At 41.3% G+C, this 21081-nt stretch overlaps 1 protein-coding gene across 1 annotated transcript in view; it reads left to right on the forward strand.

Moving 5' to 3' along the window:
• Window positions 1-403: 403 nt before the first annotated feature.
• LOC139535371 (transcription factor Sp7-like) overlaps window positions 404-21081 on the forward strand; it is a 61932-nt gene continuing 41254 nt past the window's right edge. Inside the window, exon 1 of the mRNA XM_071334714.1 lies at window positions 404-522. Within this exon, the coding sequence (XP_071190815.1) occupies window positions 514-522 (9 nt within the window). The 5' untranslated portion in view covers window positions 404-513. The remainder of the gene's footprint in view (window positions 523-21081) is intronic.

Here is a 21081-nt window from a genome sequence, read left to right on the forward strand (position 1 = left end):
CTCTCCAAAAGGATTAAACAAAATCACGATAAACTGCTATAGAACTAAGCAAAGGAGTATAATAATATTAAATAAAAAATAAACGATAATAGGAAAATAGGGAATAAATTCAAACAACTAAATTAGTCAAATCAACAAGGCTTGATACGGTAATTAAACCAAGACAAATGAAGAGGCAAGGGATAGTGGCACAAATAACATGATCTGATATCAATAAAGGCCAATATCTATTGATGAGAGTTCACGTTTTCAATTGTCTTTGTAGTAAGAGCTAGTGGGGGACAATAGTGAAACAAATCGTTCAGATGCAGAGGAGGCTGGTGGGGGGGATGAGTTATAGGAGGACGCTCATTGTAATGAGCCAGACCTCCCATAGCTCCTCCCACCGGCCTCTTCTGTTCAGATGTGAGCTGGGAGTGTTCCGGCAGAAAAGTATCTATAATCGACTATGACTTGTCGAGTGCAATCGAAAGGAAATGGCGCCGGTTGTCAGTCCCTACTGGTACAGATGGAATGAGAGAGGTAGGCTAAATGTTAGTGGCACTGACTGAATTGAAAATTGAGTTGGTTTCGGGGTGTGGTTTGATGTGGGTGTCTCTTGTGTGTTTTCGCAGGTAGTAAGAGTTAGACAAATTATTTCGCCAATTAGCTTCAGTCGGCTGTAGCCCAACTGTGGCAAAGTTGGTTTGGGGACTGTCAATAAATTACCCAATGTAAATGGGACAATCATTTCATGGTGCACATCTTTTAGCTGTGTCATTAAATGCTTTCAATATTTGTATATGAATTTCTGCAAATTATAGTTGGTTTGAGGTTTTTAATTCATAGAAATGTGGAGCTATTGACCTTATAAAATATTGTCCCATGTACTGTACGTTGTGTAATTTACTGATGATCCCTAACTAGCCCCACAGGGATATCGATTCGCGTGCAGCTGTGCTCTGAATTGATCACCAACGCTCTAGATAACATGAAAACAGCCTAGGGCGAGTAAAATGGTCAGAGTGAGGTGTTCTCTCATTTGTGTCTGGAAGTAGCTAGCAAGCTAGAAAACCTTAGACAGTTAGCTTGGGTGCTTAAATGCCGTGTGGGGACGATTTAAATAAACCCAACCCACGGAAAACTGTTATGATACCCTTTATTCCCCATGACGTACAAGTTTTTCCTATCTCGCTAATCTCAGTTTTGGATGAGACTGAAATGATCCTATTTACACTTTGTAGTCACTAGAATAAATGTTTCTCACTCATATCGATGCCACACAAGCCATTTTCAAAACAAGAAGTTGATTTGTATAACTGTCTGGGTGAAACCCGTACTAGGTGAATACGTTTCTAGGCATATAATGCAATAGGGCAGCTTCTAGTCAAATACAGTACTTTCTGAAATTATTCACACACCTTGACTTTTCCCACATTTTCTTGTGTTACAGCCTGAATTTAAAATATTAAACAGAGGCAAAATCGCAGAGGAAAGCCTGGTTCAGTCAGCTTTCCACCAGACACTGGGAGATTAATTCTCCTTTCAGCGGGTTAATAACCTGAAACACAAGGCCAAATCTACACTGAAGTTGCTTACCAAGAAGACAGTGAATGTTCCTGAGTGGCCACGTAACAGTTTTGACTTAAAAGTACTTACAAATCAATGGCAAGACCAACAATGATCAACAACCAATTTGAAAGTGATTGAAAAATGTTGAAAAGGATAATGGGCAAATGTTGTACAATCCAGGTGTGGAGAGCTCTTAGAGACTTACCCAGAAAGACTCACAGCTGTAATCGCTGCCAAAGGTGCTTCTACAAAGTATTGACTCAGATGTGTGAATAATTATGTAAATGAGATAATTATGTATTTCATTTTCAGTACATCTGCAAACATTTCTAAGAACATGTTTTCACTTTGTCATTATGAGGTATTATGTGTAGATGCCTTAGATACGATCCATTTTGAATTCAGGCTGTAACACAAAATGTGGAATAAGTCAAAGGGTTTGAATACTTTCTGAAGGCACCACCTTGACAATTAATATACAGGAAAATGGTACAAATGAAGTAAGCTCGTCCACACGTCCTCAATATTATTCCATTTTATTTAATGAAGTTTATATCATCATTCGTGAGTGAAAACAATACAGATACAGGCCCATGACTTTGAGTTTCAAATTCAGATCAAGAGCTTAGGTACCAAGGCCCACATCAGGCCCAGTTTCAAAGGTCTCACTATACTAATCTTATATATACAGTCATCTCTGCTGATGCAATTTTATGACAACCACAGAGCAGATTACAGAGATGCATTGATAGCATCTCTTAAATGTATAAATCAACAGGTTGGTATGGGTCTCTTGGAAGATTTAGCCATGATAATATTGCATAGTTCGTATGGGTCACATGGCACTGTTTGGCGAAAAGTACATTCTGTCCTGCACATCTGAAGATCTTCATTTTCAACTTGGGAAAGGAAATCTGTGGTTGTGTAAAGTTATGTAAACCCAGACATTACATTGGGCCGACCGCTGGGCTTGTCGACATTCTTTGATGGCCCGAGCCCAGTTTATCTATCTGGATTTTGCCTATCGGATAGGATTAAATGTATAGAAATATAAAGAATAGAACGGACAAATCATTGACTTGAATGGGGACTTCCATTCTATTCATTACATTTCTATGTATTGAGTCCTATCCGATAGCCGGAATCCGGATAGGTAACTTTTGAAAAACTGGGCCCAGATGATGTGTGAATCCCAAACATGTGATGTGCCATCCAACTCATCCTACGAACACAGAAAACAGTTTAGACAATATTTCTACTTGTCACATGTCATTCCGAGCCTAAATAGTTTGATTCAACCTATTTTCTCTGCAAAATGCTCTCATGGTCAACAGATCTGATCATGGACTGTTGGATATCAGACAAACGGCAGCAATACACAATTGCATTTATATTGTTTTGTAACCAATAGAATACAGTTGACTGATACACTTCTTCTCAAGAATTAGTAAAGCTTGAGTCACCTTAGAAGCTTAGACACAAGGGAATGTACATGAAAACAGATACAGCAAGTGTACCGGACAATTTATTGGTGCATCTGCATTCGCATTATAAATGACAATATGTTCAGAATTGTATGTATTGATCAGACATTTATTTGATCATTTACAATAGGCTAGCATAGCCGAAATAATGATCGAAATGAGACATTATTTGACATAATTAGATAATAATCAGAGCCATAAGCCTAATACAGGCACAGTTTGCAGGACCTCATTGATTCTTACAATTTGAAACACTCATCTACCGTCCGAATGCTTGAAAAAAAAAAGACTATACAAAGTAACAAAATGTGATGTCATATCACGTAAAAGTAAATGACTTAGGCTTTAGGAAATGTTTCAACTACAGAGATTGATGAGGAGGGGGGCGGGAGTGGAGGGGGACCCATGTACCCCGCTTCAATCAAGCAGGCTTCAGTCACCCCCAAGATTGAAGCGGGAGACAAATCCAGCTATGGCTGTTTTTCAAGGGAATTGGTTGAAAGCTATCAGCCCTCAACACACTATTAGTGGGGTTCTTGTAAAGAGCTGTGCATAGAACATTATCATCACAAATAATCAAAGATCAAGGAAACTGACTTGACTTGTGTTAGATTGTATAGAGAATCTCATGGGCTCAGAACAAGAGTTAAGAAAAGCATGGAACGCCTGGAGCTATTCTGCATTACCCATCCATTGGACAAAAATGTAATCAATGTACCGTTTCCAAATAATAGCCAACCGTAGCTAACAAGAACAGAAACAAATCGCAGGAAATAAACCCTTTTCCAACTGTCATGACTTATATCAACATCTTCAGCTTGCCAACTAAGTATATAGGTAAATAACTCTGTGACACCCAGTAGCTGAGCTATTGCTAACGCTAGCTTGGCATTTGCTAATGTAAGATTGCGCCGGAGCAGAAGACAGACGTTTTACGTGCCCCCAACCGATTGTGTTTTTTTGTTAGTTTTGTTAGTTTATCTGTGTTGTTTGTAACACATTTTTTTACTCTTTTTGTACATAATGTTTCCGCTACCGTCTCTTATGACCGAAAATAAATTCTAGACATCAGGACTGTGATTACTCACCACGGAGGAGCAGAAACCTTTTTCAGCTTTCACGACTCTGACGAGCCGGAGGATATACGGCTCCCTCGGGAACAGGACCCGACCCCAGTGATTTGCGTGAAGAGGAGGCATGGAAAGAGAGGTCGGAGAGCGATCGAATAAACCCCCACTTCCCTCAATTCTGCAAGCAAACATGCTATCTTTGGATAGTAAAATTGACTATTTACTGGGAAGATTAAATTACCAATGGGACATTAATAACAGTAACATCTTATGCTTTACGGAGTCGTGTCTGAACCACGACAATATCAACATACAGCTGGCTGGTTATGCTATGTACCGGTAGGATAGAACAGCGGCGTCTGGTAAGACAAGGTGCGGTGTTCTATGTATTTTTGTAAACAACAGCTGGTGCACGATATCTAAGGAAGTCTCGAGCTATTGCTCACCTGAGGTAGAGTTTCTCATGATAAGCTGCAGACCACACTACATACCGAGAGAGTTTTCATCTATATTCTTTGTAGCTGTTTACATACCACCACAGTCAGAGGCTGGCACTAAGATAGCATTGAATGAGCTGTATTCCGCCACAAGCAAACAAGAAGACGCTCACCCAGAGGCGGCGTTCCTAGTAGCCGGGGACTTTAATGCAGGGTAACTTAAATCAGTTTTACCAAATTTCTATCAGCATGTTAAATGTGCAACCAGAGGGAAATAACTCTGGACGACCTATACTCCACACACAGAGATGCATACAAAGCTCTCCCTCACCCTCCATTTGGAGAATCTGACCATAATTCCATCCTCCTGATTCCTGCTTACAAGCAACAATTAAATCAGGAAGCACCAGTGACTAGATCAATAGAAAAGTGGGCAGATGAACAGATGCTAAGCTACAGGACTGTTTCGCTAGCGCAGACTGGAATATGTTCCGGGATTCCTCAAATGGCATTGAGGAGTACACCACATCTGTCATTGGCTTCATCAATAAGTGCATCGATGACGTCGTCCCCACAGTGACCGTACATACATAGCACAACCAGAAGCCATGGATTACAGGCAGCAGCCGCACTGAGCTAAAGGCTAGAGCTGCCGCTTTCAAGGAGTGGGACTCTAACCTGGAAGATTATAAGAAATCCTGCTATGCCCTCCGACGTACCATCAAACAGGCAAAGCATCAATACAGGACTAAGATCGAGTCGTACTACACCGGCTCTGACGCTCGCCGGATGTGGCAGGGCTTGCAAACCCTTACAGACTACAAAGGGAAGCACAGCCGAGAGCTGCCCAATGACACAAGCCTACCGGATGAGCTAAACTACTTCTATGCTCGCTTCGAGGCAAATAACACTGAAACATGCATGAGAGCACCAGCTGTACCGGAGGACTGTGTGATCACGCTCTCCACAGCTGATGTGAGTAAGACCTTTAGACAGGTCACAAGGCCGCAGGGCCAGACGGATTACCAGGATGTTTACTGCGAGCATGCGCTGACCAACTAGCAAGTGTCTTCACTGACATTTTCAATCTCTCCCTGTGTGAGTCTGTAATACCAACATATTTTAACCTGTCTAGGATGAGAGTGCCGCTAGCGGCACTCCCCCCCCACCCCCACTGAAAAACCAGTGCCGCGAAATTCAAAAACAATATTTTTTTAAAATATTTAACTTTCACACATTAAAGTCCAATACAGCTAATGAAAGACACAGATCTTGTGAATCCAGTCAACATGTCCGATTTTTAAAATGTTTTACAGGGAAGACACAATATGTAAAGATGTACATCTATTACCTAAAAACACATTAGCATAATCCACCATCTTTTATTTGTCCACCAACACCAGTAGCTATCACCAATTCGGCTAAACTAAGATATTTATAGCCCCTAACCAATAAAAAAACTCATCAGATGACAGTCTGATAACATATTTATGGTATGGGATAGGTTTTGTTAGAAAAAAGTGCATATTTCAGGTAGATGGCATAGGTTACAATTGCACCCACCGTCACAAATGGAATAGAAAAACTACTTAGAGCAACGTGTTTACCTACTTACTAATCATCAAACATTTCGTAAAAATACACAGCATACACGAATCGAAAGACACAGATCCTGTGAATACAGACAATATTTCAGATTTTCTAAGTGTCTTACAGCGAAAACACAATAAATCGTTATATTAGCATAGCACATAGCACATAGCAGCCCAGCATTGATTCTAGCCAAAGTGAGCGATAAAAGTAAACATCGCCAAAATATATTAATTTTTTCACTAACCTTCTCAGAATTCTTCAGATGACACTCCTGTAACATCATATTACACAATCCATATAGAGTTTGATCGAAAATGTTTATATTTAGCCACCAAAATCATGGTTAGACAATGTGAAATGTAGCTCAGCTGGTCAGAAAAAGTCTGTGCGCCACTTAGACAGTGATCTACTCTTATACATAAATACTCATAAACGTGACTAAAAAATATAGGGTGGACAGGGATTGATAGACAATTTAATTCTTAATACAATCGCGGAATTACATTTTTTAAATTATCCTTACTTTTCAATACAGCTTGCGCCAAGCGAAGCTACGTCAAAAAACATGGCGTCCTAAGCCACTAACATTTTTCGACAGAAACACGATTTATCATAATAAAAATGTCCTACTTTGAGCTGTTCTTCCATCAGTATCTTGGGCAAAGGATCCTTTCTTGGGTCCAATCGTCTTTTGGTGGAAAGCTGTCCTCTTGCCATGTGGAAATCCCAACTGCGTTCGGGATGAACTGGAAGCGTGCCCAGCAATTCACAGCGTTTCAGAAATAAATGTCCCAAAATCGCACTAAACGGATATAAATTGCTATAAAACGCTTTAAATTAACTACCTTATGATGTTTTTAACTCCCATAACGAGTAGAAACATGACCAGAGTAATATTACTCCCTCCACTAATGCTTGGAACAGGTGCGGGTCGGTGTCCTCTAGGCGCATGACGCAGCTCCAAAAGAGTGACTAGCCTCAGGGTTTTTTAATTTATAGTGCCTGTGAACGCGCAATCGACCCCATTCAAATCGTCATCACGTAAAGACATCCAGGGGAAGACGTAAGCAGTGTCCGTATAGTCATAGCAATAACAGTGCCCTTTTAACTGACTCCAGAACAGTGGCCAAAATTTCTGAAATAAGACTCCATGTCAGGGAAATTGCTGTAGAATGGGCTCTGTTCCACTTAGAGACAAAATTTCAACTCCTATACAAACTATAGACTGTTTTCTATCCAATAATAATAATAATATGCATATTGTACGATCAAGAACTTTGTGGGAAGCCGTTTCAAAAAATTACACGATTAGCATAAATAGCCACAACAGCGCCCCCATCCTCAACAGGTTTTAATTAGGGATAGGTGTCCCGCTAGCGGGACAAGTTACGTTGAAACTGGAGGGCGCGCAATTCAAATAAATAATCATAAAAATTATGGATATTAAACATTTAGGTCTTATATCGGTTGAAAGCTTAAATTCTTGTTAATCTAACTGCACTGTCCGATTTACAGTAGCTATTACAGCGAAACATGCCATGCGATTGTTTGAGGACGGCGCCCCACATCAAAATATTTTTCCACCGGCACAGGTTTCATAAATTCACAAATACCGATTTTAGCAGGTACGTCCTGTCTTCATGGAGCGCGCCAACACAAATTTTCAAGACTGTGTCCCTGTACTAAAACTGATCATTTTTTTTAGTTTCTGAAGTTACAAGCCTGAAACCTTGAACATAGACTGCTGACACCCTGTGGAAACTATAGGAATGGCATCCAGGGAGGTAATTTTATGTATGATATACTTATACTTGCCATTGTAAGAGGATGGTCTCTGAAAAAAAACATTCTGGTTGGTTTTTCTTTGGATTTTCTCCTACCATATCTATTGTGTTATATTCTCCTACATTAGTTAAACATTTCTACAAACTTCAAAGTGTTTTCTTTCCAATGGTACCAATTATATGCATTACCTGGCTTCAGGGCCTGAGCAACAGGCAGTTTACTTTGGGCACGTCCTCCAGGCGGAAATGGAGAAAAAAGGGGCCTAGCCCTAAGAAGCTCCACCATAGTGCCCGTGCCCAAGAACACTAAGGTAACCTGCCTAAATAACTACCGACCCGTAGCACTCACGTCTGTAGCCATGAAATGCTGGTCATGGCTCATATCAACACCATTATCCCAGAAACCCTAGACCCACTCCAATTTGCATACCACCCCAACAGATCCACAGATGATGCAGTCTCTATTGCACTCCACACTGCCCTTTCCCACCTGGACAAAAGGAACACCTATGTGAGAATGCTATTCATTGACTACAGCTCAGCGTTCAACACCATAGTGCCATCAAAGGACCCTGGGACTAACACCTCCCTCTGCAACTGGATACTGGACTTTCTGATGGGCCACCCCCTGGTGGTAAGGGAAAGTAACAAAACATCCGTCATGCTGATCCTCAACACAGGGGCCCCTCAGGGGTGCGTGCTCAGCCCCCTCCTGTACCCCCTGTTCACTCATGACTGCACGGCCAGGCACGACTCCAACACCATCATTAAATTTGACGATGATACAACATTGGTAGGCCTGATCACCGTCAATGACGAGACAGCCTATAGGGAGGAGGACAGAGACCTGGCCATGTGGTGCCAGGACAACAACATCTCCCTCAACGTGATCAAGACAAAGGAGATGATTGTGGACTACAGGAAAAAGAGGACCGAGCACGCCCCCATTTTCATCGATGGGGCTGCAGTGGAGCAGGTTGATAGCTTCAAGTTCCTTGGTGTCCACATCACCAACAAACTAACATGGTCCAAGCACACCATGACAGTTGTGAAGTGGGCACGAACAAAACCTATTCCCCCTCAGGAGACTGAAAAGATTTGGCATGGGTCTTCAGATCCTCAAAAGGTTCTACAGCTGCACCATCGAGAGCATCCTGACTGGTTGCATCACTGCCTGGAATGGCAACTGCTCGGCCTCCGACCACAAGGCACTACAGAGGGGAGTGCGAATGGCCCATTACATCACTGGGGCCAAGCTTCCTGCCATCCAGGACCTCTATACCAGGCGGTGTCAGAGGAAAGCCCTACAAATTGTCAAAGACTCCAGCCACCCTAGTCATAGACTGTTTTCTCTTCTACCACACGGCAAGCGGTACCGGTGCGCCAAGTCTTGGTCCAAGAGGCTTCTAAACAGCCTCTTACCCCAAGCCATAAGACTCCTGAACATCTAGTCAAATGGCTACCCAGACTATTTGCATTTCCCCCCCCCTCTCCACACCACTGCCACTCTCTGTTGTCATCTATGCATAGTCACTTTAATTAACTCTACCTACATGTATATTCTACGTCAACTAACCGGTGCCCCCGCACATTGACTCTGTACCGGCACCCCCCTTTTTTTACTGCTATTCTTTAATTACTTGTTATTTTATCTCTTATTCTTATCCGTATATGTTTTGAAACTGCACTGTTGGTTAGGGGCTCGTAAGTAAGCATTTCACTGTAAGGTCTACACCTGTTGTATTCGGCGCATGTGACTAATAAAATTTGATTTGATAGCATTCAAATCAACTTTACACAAGGTTCTTACTTACTTGAATCAGGTCGACTGTATAGGTAGCAGGATTCACTCTGGCTTTGCCGGAAGTACTTTTCAACAAATTATTTTGTGATGGAACGCAAAACTTTTTGCGAGGGAACGTGCTACATTTTGCTAGGGAACAATAAACATTTTGTGAGGGAACGGTGAGGATTACTTCTGTCTGTAATAAATCATTTTTTGGGGGGAAAAATGTATTCTGATTTGCTGGGCCTGGCTTCCCAGTGGGTGAGCCTACGCCCTCCCAGGTCCACCAATGGCTGTGCTCCTGCCCAGTCTTGTGAAATCCATAGATTAGGGCCTAATGTATTTATTTCAATTTACTGATTTCTTCTATGAACTGTAACTCAGTAAAATCTTTTAAATTGTTGCGTGTTCGCGTTGATATTTTTGTTCAGTATAGAAAAGCCTGGCCTCGTTGGACCCCCTTTGAGCCAATGCCATTTGGTTGTGTTTATGAAGGTCTCAGGTAACATTAGAATACGAATGGAAATATTTGAAAGAACATAATAACATTTTCATTAGTTTATGTCACTGTAGGCTATATGTAAAAACTAAAAACACAGAATTGTGTAAAATACATTTTATTTGTGGAGTGCCTTTGTTACAACTATGAAACCAAAACCATGTGAGTTGTAACACAGTAAAATCTTATTTTCATGAAAAACCCAAACTGGAACCGTTGGATCTCATTTAGCTGCTATCCCTTGTCCTAACACTCACCACAAATCTCAGTCACTTTCACTTGATTGCAACACTTCCCACAAACAAGTCGCTTGCAGCTGAAACAGGTGTTCTGGGTTCTGTTCCGAGCCCACCTTGCATTTTCTCCTCCCCGGGAGCTACAGTGGGGAGAACAAGTATTTGATACACTGCCGATTTTGCAGGTTTTCCTACTTACAAAGCATGTAGAGGTCTGTAATTTTTATCATAGGTACACTTCAACTGTGAGAGACAGAATCAAAAATCCTGAAAATCACATTGTATGATTTTTAAGTAATTCATTTGCATTTTATTGCATGACATAAGTATTTGATCACCTACCAACCAGTAAGTTTTTCTTTAAGAAGCCCTCCTGTTCTCCACTCATTACCTGTATTAACTGCACCTGTTTGAACTCGTTACCTGTATAAAAGACACCTGTCCACACACTCAATCAAACAGACTCCAACCTCTCCACAATGGCCAAGAACATAGAGCTGTGTAAGGACATCAGGGATAAAATTGTAGACCTGCACAAGGCTGGGACCACAGTCTCAAAGAAAACTATTAGTAACACACTACGCCGTCATGGATTAAAATCCTGCAGCGCATGCAAGATTTTCTATTGGGTTCAGGTCTGGAGCCAGATCAGGCCCTAACATATGGATGCAGAGTATGCTATTCTGTTCTTCTGAAATATACAACATTTTCTTCATATGATGTTTCTTTAGACCTGTCTAAAATAAATAATGGATTTATTGTGACGTGTAGGCTATATTAAATGGAATTTAGACTTTTTAAAATGTAGATGTTCTAAAGGTCAGTGGTTTGTAGGTGTCACGCCCTGACCATAGAGAGCCTTTTTATTCTCTATTTTGGTTAGGTCGGGGTGTGTCTAGGGTGGGTAATCTAGCTTGTTTTATTTCTATGTTGGCCTGGTATGGTTCCCAATCAGAGGTAGCTGTTTATCGTTGTCTCTGATTGGGGATCATATTTAGGCAGCCATTTCCCCACTGTGTTTTGTGGGATCTTGTTTATGTGTAGTTGCCTGTGAGCACTCCAGTGACATCACGTTTTGTTTATTGTTTTTTGTTTTTGCTGAAGTTTCACTTAGTAATAAAGATGTGGAACTCTACGTACGCTGCGCCTTGGTCCAGTTTTTACGACGATCGTGACCGTAGGCTATGTGGAAGACAGGAGATGCTAAATGTGTTTATGTTAAATAACGGTCAATTACCGTGAGACCGTCAGTTACAATCACCTGCTGACAAAATGTCATGACCGCCACAGACCTAGGCACAATGTATGAATTTATGGTTGGATCAGAATCGTCGTTATAATCGTTGGACAGTATGGAGAATTAAGTAAAACCACAAATTCAAATCCCTATCTCCATCCTTGGCTAATTTAGGAAAGGGACAATGGTATTGGTATTTAATGCGATGTGATTGGTGTGAAGCCAAAATCCAAACTGGCTTCTCTTGACACTCAGTTCAGCTCAATGCTGATTGGCTATTATTTAAAAAATGTATCAAAGGAGGCCAAATGCTTGCTGGCTTCCCTTGCGTTCAATGCTACGGGCTGCAACAATAGCGTAACCTTTTTGACCAGACAGCATCAGAGGGGCGCTGTTTCGCTTGGTTGAATGCTTTCTCTGGTGAGATACAGTACATTCAGTTTCTTGCGAATTGAAGGAAAATTCTGAAACACAGAGACAAAATATCAAATATTTTTTATTTGTTAATGTTTTGGGGAAGCCTGGCTTTCCTTGGCATCTATGTGTACCATTCAAAGGGGGAATGGGCAAGACAAAATAGTTAAGTGCCTTTGAACGGTGTTTGGTAGTAGGTGTCAGGCGTAACGGTTTGTGTCAAGAACTGCAAAGCTGCTGGGTTTTTCACACCCAATAGTTTCCTGTGTGTATCAAGAATGGTACACCACACAAAGGACATCCAGCCAACTAGACACAACCGTGGGAAGCATTGGAGTCAACATAGGCCAGCATCCTTGTGGAACACTTTCGACACCTTGTAGAGTCCATAACCTGACGAATTGAGGCTGTTCTGAGAGCAAAAAGGGGGCAGGTGCAACTCAATATTAGGTAGGTGTTCCTAATGTTTGGTATACCCAGTGTATTGCCCATTGCTCATTAATTGGCGTGGCGTCATCATTGTCTAAATGCCCTGGACCATAGGCAATATAATAATAACAAAGTCAGCATTAATAAAAATTGTTTTCTTTTCACCCAATTGAAGGGATGTCCTCATTGTTTCATGCTCAGGGCAGCATCACAGCCATAGGCTAGGCTGCATGGTTGTGCGTGGATAGCATACATTCATATTTTTCTGACATGACTGTCAGTGACTGACGTAACAAGAGAAAGACTGCTTATTCACAACCACATTTTCAACTTGCACCTTGTGTTTTCTACTTTTCTAACTCTCAACAGTAAGTTGAGACCCTGAGTTTTTTTGTTGGTTTGGGGTCCACTAGTGGCCTGGGGCCCTAAGCGACTGCTAATCTAATTTATGCCTGGAGCCAGCCCGTTCTTGCAAAAGAAAGCCACAAGAAAACTAAGCATTTCAATACATGTCACCGGAACTGGAACCGGAACTCCTCCTTTAACTAAGATCTTCCCTGGCTCTATATTGTTGTTTTATTCTCTCATGACCCGGATGGAGAAAACTCTAGGAATATCTTATTTAGGGACAGCACGCCTACCATAACACAACACTACCCAGAACTACTCCAAGGAAAACATCAAAATACTCGCCACATCACTATTGCAAAAAAACCTAAGTGACAAGAAGGACCTTTCAAAGTTTCATATTAAAGCAATTTTGGGGAAGGAATGGACTGTGAATCTGTCTGTGCTTATGTGTCTGGAGTGTGTGTATAATTCTGCTTGCATAAGATGTATGTGTGCCTGCGTGCCGGTGTGCGTGTGTGAGAGTGTGTTTGCAAAGTGAAGGAGTATGTATGATCAGTGTGGTGATGGTGGTGGTCGGAAGGAGGGGGTCCGACATAGAGAGACAGACGCCAGGCTGGGTTTGGAACAGATCCTGTGGAGTGACTGTGGCCGATGGAGTGTGGCTGGGCTGAGGGTAGAGGAGAGGGGGAGAAAGACGGGAAGGGGAGGAGGAAAGAGAGGAACAGGGCTAGCTGTGTTATGTTTAAAAGTGCCGGGGTGGGTTGGTGGGTTTGGGGCGGGCTCATTAACTAGGGTGAGATTGGAGTCCCAGTGGCTCGCATTCAACCACATACTGCCTTTGATGAGGGCTGAATCCTCAAGCTCAACCAGTCCCACATGAGAGAGAGAGGGGGGGTTTATAGGAATCTAATTTTATTTGTCACATTCGCCGAATACAACAGGTGTAGACCTTACAGTGAAATGCTTACTTACTTACTTCCTTAACCAACAAGGCAGTTTTAAGAAAACGACCTAAAAAAAATAAGAAATTAAAGTAACAAATAATTAAAGAGCAGCAGTAAATAACAATTGCGAGGTTATATACAATGGATACCGGTACAGAGTCAATGTGCGGGGGCACCGGTTAGTCGAGGTAATATGTACATGTAGGCAGAGTTATGAAAGTGACTATGCATATATAACAATAGAGAGTATCAGCAGCGTAGTCTGGGTAGCCATTAGATTAGATGTTCAGGAGTCTTATGACTTGGGGGTAGAAGCTGTTTTGAAGCCTCTTGGACCTAGACTTGGTGCTCCGGTACCGCTTGCCGTGTGGTAGCAGAGAGAACGGTCTATGACTAGGGTGGCGGGATTCTTTGACAATGTTTTCGGGCCTTCCTCTGACACCGCCTGGTATAGAGGTCCTGGATGGCAGGAAGCTTGGCCCCAGTGATGTACTGGGCCGTACGCCCTACCCTCGATGAGAATGAGGGCGTGCTCGGTCCTCCTTTTCCTGTAGTCCACAGGAAGAAAAGTGTCAAAACAGAACCCAGAATGTCACTTAACCTCTCAATACAGTACTGTACTATGTACATAATTATAGATATTTGACAGGATGTTTGACTAGGTGTGAGTGTGTGACTATGCATATGTTTGCATGTGAGAGTTTACATGTACAGTAACTTCATTGTGTGTGTGCCACCTGGACTGCGCTGTTTGACAGGCATGTGGCATGGCATCATTGTGCTGGGTGAATGTGGCACCCATTTAGTGATTCTTCTGAAAAGTTCTCACACACACACACACACAAACACACACAGACGCCTTACCAAGTCGACAGCAGCTCAATATCGTTACCTCATTACAGTACTGCGCAGCAGGAGTCTCATGAGTCACCACCCTCTTCCTTTTCCCTCTTCCCTTCATTATTTAAAGTTACCATTCGGCAGGAAGTAATGAATTGCTTCTCTCGTTAAGTGCATAATTAGTACGCATTTAACTAAATCTAAACATCTCCCTGCTCTCCCAGAAATCATCCCAGGCATTTCTAACAAACAGGCCCATTTTGTTTCCTTCAGGCCCCCACACCAGCAATTTTTTTCCTTGAGGCCCCAACACCAGCAATTTTTCCCCCCTATTAGCCAGATGATGATAATTTTGCGCAAAAAAACTGACAAATATGACAGGCCCACTGGGCTAAAAATGGACTAGCCCATCTGGCATTTACCCGAAATGCCTGTCCACCCCTGCGCTCAACTGTAGGGTCTGCTCCCCATCTCATGTAAGCCTATAGCCTATTTCTGAACAGGCTGTTATTCCTGACTTAACCATCCATATAACTTTTCATTGAAATTATGTGTTTTCAAATGAGTTGAATTGATATGTTAAGATGTGTTTTTGTGATCAGTGAGCTACAACAATTAAACATTCCACAGTATATTCCCCAAACAGAAAGTCAAAAACACCAGCACATAAAGACAATCAGTTATATATTTATATTTTAAACTTTAATCTAATTACAATATTGATCCCAAATAAATTAACAATCAAAAATCTTTCCCTGCATGTCGAGGCCATAAAACAGGCCTTATTGTAAAGAACAAAAACTGGAAAACTTTACAAGTTCAGATGCATGTTTTAAAGTACTATATAAACGGATTATCTTATCTGGATGGCAACCTGCAGCCTGGATGTATTCTGACTTGTACTCTCAACTGAATCCCTTTTGCTTCTTGGCAGACGTCGATGTGTTGAGGTTTCTTTATTGGTTCCCTTATTTGGTGGCACTTCCCATTTTTATTTCCGAAAATAGTTACAGTGCATTTGCTTTTGTGTCCGTGGATGTTACTTTTGTGTGTGTGTGTGTGTGTGTGTGTGTGTGCTAGGGCGTGCATGCATGCATGTGTGTACTGTATTTATTATGTGTGCATGAGAGACATGTGTATGATAAGTCACCCGTCATACCTGAAGCTGTGGTCTTTACTGTCAGTCTGTCTGTCAATGGAAAAACGCAGAGTTTTTTTTTTAATAGACAGGATAGGCAAGGGTTGGAACGGGTTCAAAATACCGAGATTATTTGAGGAACAGAACCCGAACTTGAAACGAAAGTGATCTATACTGTTCCGGAAAATAACCATTATTTTAAAAGCATGGGAACCGGTTCGTATTTTTTCAGTCTACAAAAATCGTAACAAAGCGCATATTGAAAGTCCTCACTCTCTGTCACTCAGAAACTTATTCCAGCGTTTGCCTGCCAGCTGGAAATCTTTGCCAGTGGGTGTGCATGTGTGTGTAAGCTGCCTGCCCCTCCCCTCTGAAGCATAGGCTACTGTAGCCTACTGATGATACTGCAAGCGTTATCCAGAAATTAGGGAGAGATTTAAAAGAATGGATTCACTTTTTCAATCCTAGTTAAGGATACTATAGTTACCACGTTTCACATTGGATTTATTAACTACAAAAAGGTAAGATATGTTTTTAATTCTAATGCTGCTCCGCACACAAAGCTTGTTAGCTAGCTAGCTAAACCAACTCGGAAGTTCAAAGACATTCAAAGTTCCTCCATAGAAGCCTCTCCTCCGTAGGTATAATTCTGTGGGCCTAATTCAGATAACGCATGTCATAACAAAATGCTTCAAGGCAAGCTTCCTCCATCCTCTCTCGCTCTCTGCTCACCTGCAACATTTCTGTTACATCTCGCGCCCTACACTGTGACTAGCAGCACAGTGTGTGTTTGTCTTTCATTTATGATTAACACAATGATGTTACGGCAAAATACAATTTCTCTAAACAACTTTCCTGTAGAGATTTAAATCACTTATCCGATCCATCGCAAACTGCTCTATCTGCACTGATTGGTGAAGTCATTTAATGTTGAGTTAAATGTAAACAAAATAATTGATTTCAGAGGTTTAAAAAAGAACAGACAGGAACGAACGATATAAACTGTTACCTTTTGGGGGTTCGAACCAGTTCAGAACTTTATTTTGCTGGTCGGAGCAGTGGAACTTATCTAAAAAAAAAATTAAAAAAAGTTCTGAAACGATTGTAAAATAATTTGGGTTCCAACCCCTGAAGAAAGGGGGGGGGGGGGCTGAAGGGACCAGCACATCAGTCTCCACATGTAGGAGTAAATTGCACAAAAATACACCAACTGACCACAGAGAGCACAAAGCCACTATTACGGAGGAGTAGAAAAATAATACTTTTGGATAAACACATGTGCATGGCTGCTGAGAAAATAAACAAAACAAATAAATTATCTGCAGAGGGATACTTCAGGAGGGAGAGGGGATGAGAGTAGAGGGGAAGGGTGGAGAGGAGAATGGAGGAGAGGAGAAGAGAGGGGAGGTGATGGGAGAGAAAGGAAGGAGAGGAGAGGATACTTTTACCTAATATTTGTTAGCCATATTTGAACTTACTGTGAGAAGTTATTCTAATACAATTGGCCATGCATTTTCAAATCATGTGCTCAAAGTGTGTACTCCTGCCATCCAGGAAGCACGACAGACTCCCCCAGGGCAAACTGGTCAGGTACAAATACAATTGTTGCCACGTGCATTGACCCATATGAACAAATAAGGAGGACATTAGGGGTATGGGGATGGACTCACTCATTCGAGAACGTGCAATAATGAACATGTGAAATGTAACTAACAGTGCAATTTGAAAGGGACGCACAACGTTCATCATGGATATTGAGATTACAGGGTTGTGCAATAACAGTGTGTGCAATGTTCAGGGACTTTGTAATATTGAGCATATGCAATAAGTTGGGGGGGGGGGTCAATTATACTTTTTATATCGCAGTGCATTTTCTTATACAAATATCTGTGTAAATCTGACCGGGCTGTTTCTACCAAAGATCAACAATGTTCATGAGTCAAGAAGAAACAACTTAGAGGGGCTGAACAAAACACACACAGTTTATTTGAGGTAACGAATGAGAAGATCATGCACACCACATCACTATGTCAATCTCCCTCTCCCTCGCTTCTCTCTCTTACACACACACACACACACACACACACACACACACTATGCCTTCTCAGGCTTCAAAACTATTATTTGCCCGTTCTTCCTTGTAAATGTGATAATTATACGCTTCCAGCGTCACAGAACAGTAGGAATACACAAACCCCATTCAGCGGGAAAACACAAACCCCCATAGGAATTCCCAAACACCATTCGGCTGTTTAGCATAGAGTGGCATTACAGAGGATTGTCAAATAACACATATAGGTGTGATTGTGCGTGTGTCTCCGAGCCTGCTTGTTTTTGTATGCATGCTTCGGTGTGTGCCTCGTGTGTGTGTGTTCACCCACATGAAGAAAAAAAACAGTTTACTATAGAATACTACAGTACTTACTATATAATTCGTTGACACTTCCCTGTTTTCTCAATGACATTAAAATCAGATTTAACAAAAGGGGCAAGTTTATTAAGTTTGTTCCACCTGAGCGAGTCTGACCACAAGTCAGTGACCACTATGAAGACACACCAAACTTGTGTCGGCAGGTAGCCTAGTGGTTACAGCGTTGGGTCAGTAACCAAAATGGTTGCTAGTTCAAATCCCTGAGATGACACGGTAAAAATCTGTTGTTCTGCCCCCTGAACAAGGAAGTTGTTCCTAGGCTGTCATTGTAAATAAGAATTTGTTCTTAACTGACTTGCCTAGTTAAATAAAAATGTGTTTGCTGGAGTAGGCTTTTGTAGGCTACAGTCCAAGCTATGTCTTCCAATGGTGACATTGCTGTCAGCATAAACAAATATGATCCAACTTGAATAAACACTTGAAGGTAAGGATGACAGCAGTGGTGTAGTCTACGACGATACGGATATCACTTATTATTGATATCTACATTATTAGTATTGATGTGAATCACGCTGCTGCTCTCTCATTCAGCTATTTGCACCTTACGGATTGTGGTTGTTGTGGATGGCTGTTCACAAATCTAAATGTGTATTTGAACCCAATAATGGTTGAATTCATGACGTTTAAGCTGCCTATCATTCATTGTTTTTGAAACCAGTGGCCAGCCAGTGAAAAAAGTGCTCTTGTGTAATGTCTGTGCTGAGAGTCAGGAAGCAAGTTCAGGGAGTGAGTGTTTTTAATAAATAAACACAACTATATACAAACCAAGAACCACAAACAACACACAGGCATGACACTGGAACAGAAACAACGATGCCTGGGGAAGGCACCAAAGGGAGTGACGTAGTCAGGGAAGTGATGGAGTCCAGGTGAGTCTGATGACGCGCAGGTGTGCATAACGATGGTGACAGGTGTGCGCCATAATGAGCAGCCATGTGAGCTAGAGGTCAGAGGGAGCACATGTGACATCTTGCAACAGCTGCTAAGTCCGGATTCAATCTAATCTAATCTAATTTAAGCTGATAACAAAAAAAACATAGGCTTAATGGACACATGCTCAAACTTGCACTTTTGATAGACTTAAAGGGGTAATCTGTAGTTGCTACATCAATTTTTGGACTATAATTTATAAATGCCTCATGAGTTTAGTTCAACTGTCACACTCCACGAGAACCCAAAATATAAGCTTGTTTTACTCCACTGTTTGTAAACAAACACTGTATAGCCTCATAACATGGTTTAAACAATACTTTTTATATCATGGATGGTCAGTCCTTGCATCCATAGCTCTGTCTATTAATCTGAGAGTGGTTACATTTCTCTAGGCCCATCCCTCAACTTTTTACCAAAACGGAGGCGGGGCGGGCGGCCCTTTAAACAGTTGCATATTATCAAGATATCAAAGTGTCACCAACAAAAAGGTCAACAATAGACCTATAGCAAATGCAGTATATGGCATTAATTTTTCACTACTTTTCAGTAGTGCTCAAAGCCTGTCATTCCATGAGTGGAGCATTTCTTTTTCAACTCAAATCAATGAGCCCAATCAGTATTCCATGACAACAAAATCATAAACAACAGAGTAGGGTTGGCTAATAAGTCCTTAGTTTTGGGGTCATGCTCAGGTAAAACAAATTGGCTAATCTATACCATATTTCAAAGTCCTATTCTTGAAGGTTAAGGGGCATAACATTTGTTGGAATGACTGGAATTCTGATAGACTTTGGTTTTTAATGTAACAATATCATTTAATCATATTATTATATGTAGTAGAAAGCAATGGGTTAGAAGAAGCCTACATAACCAACACGTAACATACATGTTTGTCTTCTTCTAATGCCTCTTAAAGGGAAAGTAATCTAAAAGTAACGGAACGTAATCAGATTGCGTTGCTGAGTTTGGGTAATCCAAAAAGTTACGTTACTGATTACAATTTTGGACAGGTAACTAGTAACTGTAACGGATTAGATTTAGAAAGTAACCTACCCAACCCTGGATGCCAGTGCAGAGAAGCATGAGATTTAACCTCAACTTTCTAGAGTTTTCCCCATTAGTTAACACTATCAACATTTCGCTTTACTGTGGGAATTGTGATTGAATTGCAATTTTAGCCCCTATATATGCAACATACCGGAAACAAAACTAACTATGCAAGAGATGTTGTTGTAGGCAGAACGCATCAGAGTAGGATTCTATTGCATTGATAGGCATGACTCAGGCCCTTACTCTACACAGACCAGTGGGCCATAACCAATCAGACATGCAGTAGGCCTAAATGCAAATAGACCATTGCCATATATGGATCTGTGCCATTCACTTTGAACTGGACTGTTTTTACAGTATGAGCGGTCGTGAGTAGATGCGTTTGTTTTTAGATCAAAGTGAGAGCTACATGTAGTGAAGTGACGTTATCACATTTGTACATTTGTTCATATCTTTTGCTAGTTAGTGAGTTATTTGCCCAGTTATAGATACTTTGTAAACAGCAATGGTGGAGTGACTACTTCCTACAACAGCACAAAACGTGTGCATTTTTAGACATTGAAAATTGAAAAGTGAGTCAGGTAAAGAGCTTTTTTTTGTCTTTAAGGGGAGGTGTTGTATTTTGAGACAGGCTTGAAAAAGCTAAGTAGCTAATAGGCAGATAGCATAATTTGTCTGATTCTCTATAATAATGGTATGGGAATAATTATGCATTTCATTTTTCTCCATTGTTTTTGATGGTAGGCCTACATTGTGATCAAATAGCCACAGTAACCTACTTGACCACTGTTAAAACTAACTTAAAGCGGGTACAGCCTCAATGTTCACAGTGAACGCGCGCCGGAAGTTACAAAGAATTTTCACAATGTTCAAG

This window comes from Salvelinus alpinus, chromosome 12, assembly GCF_045679555.1.
Source record: "Salvelinus alpinus chromosome 12, SLU_Salpinus.1, whole genome shotgun sequence".
NCBI lineage: Eukaryota > Metazoa > Chordata > Actinopteri > Salmoniformes > Salmonidae > Salvelinus > Salvelinus alpinus.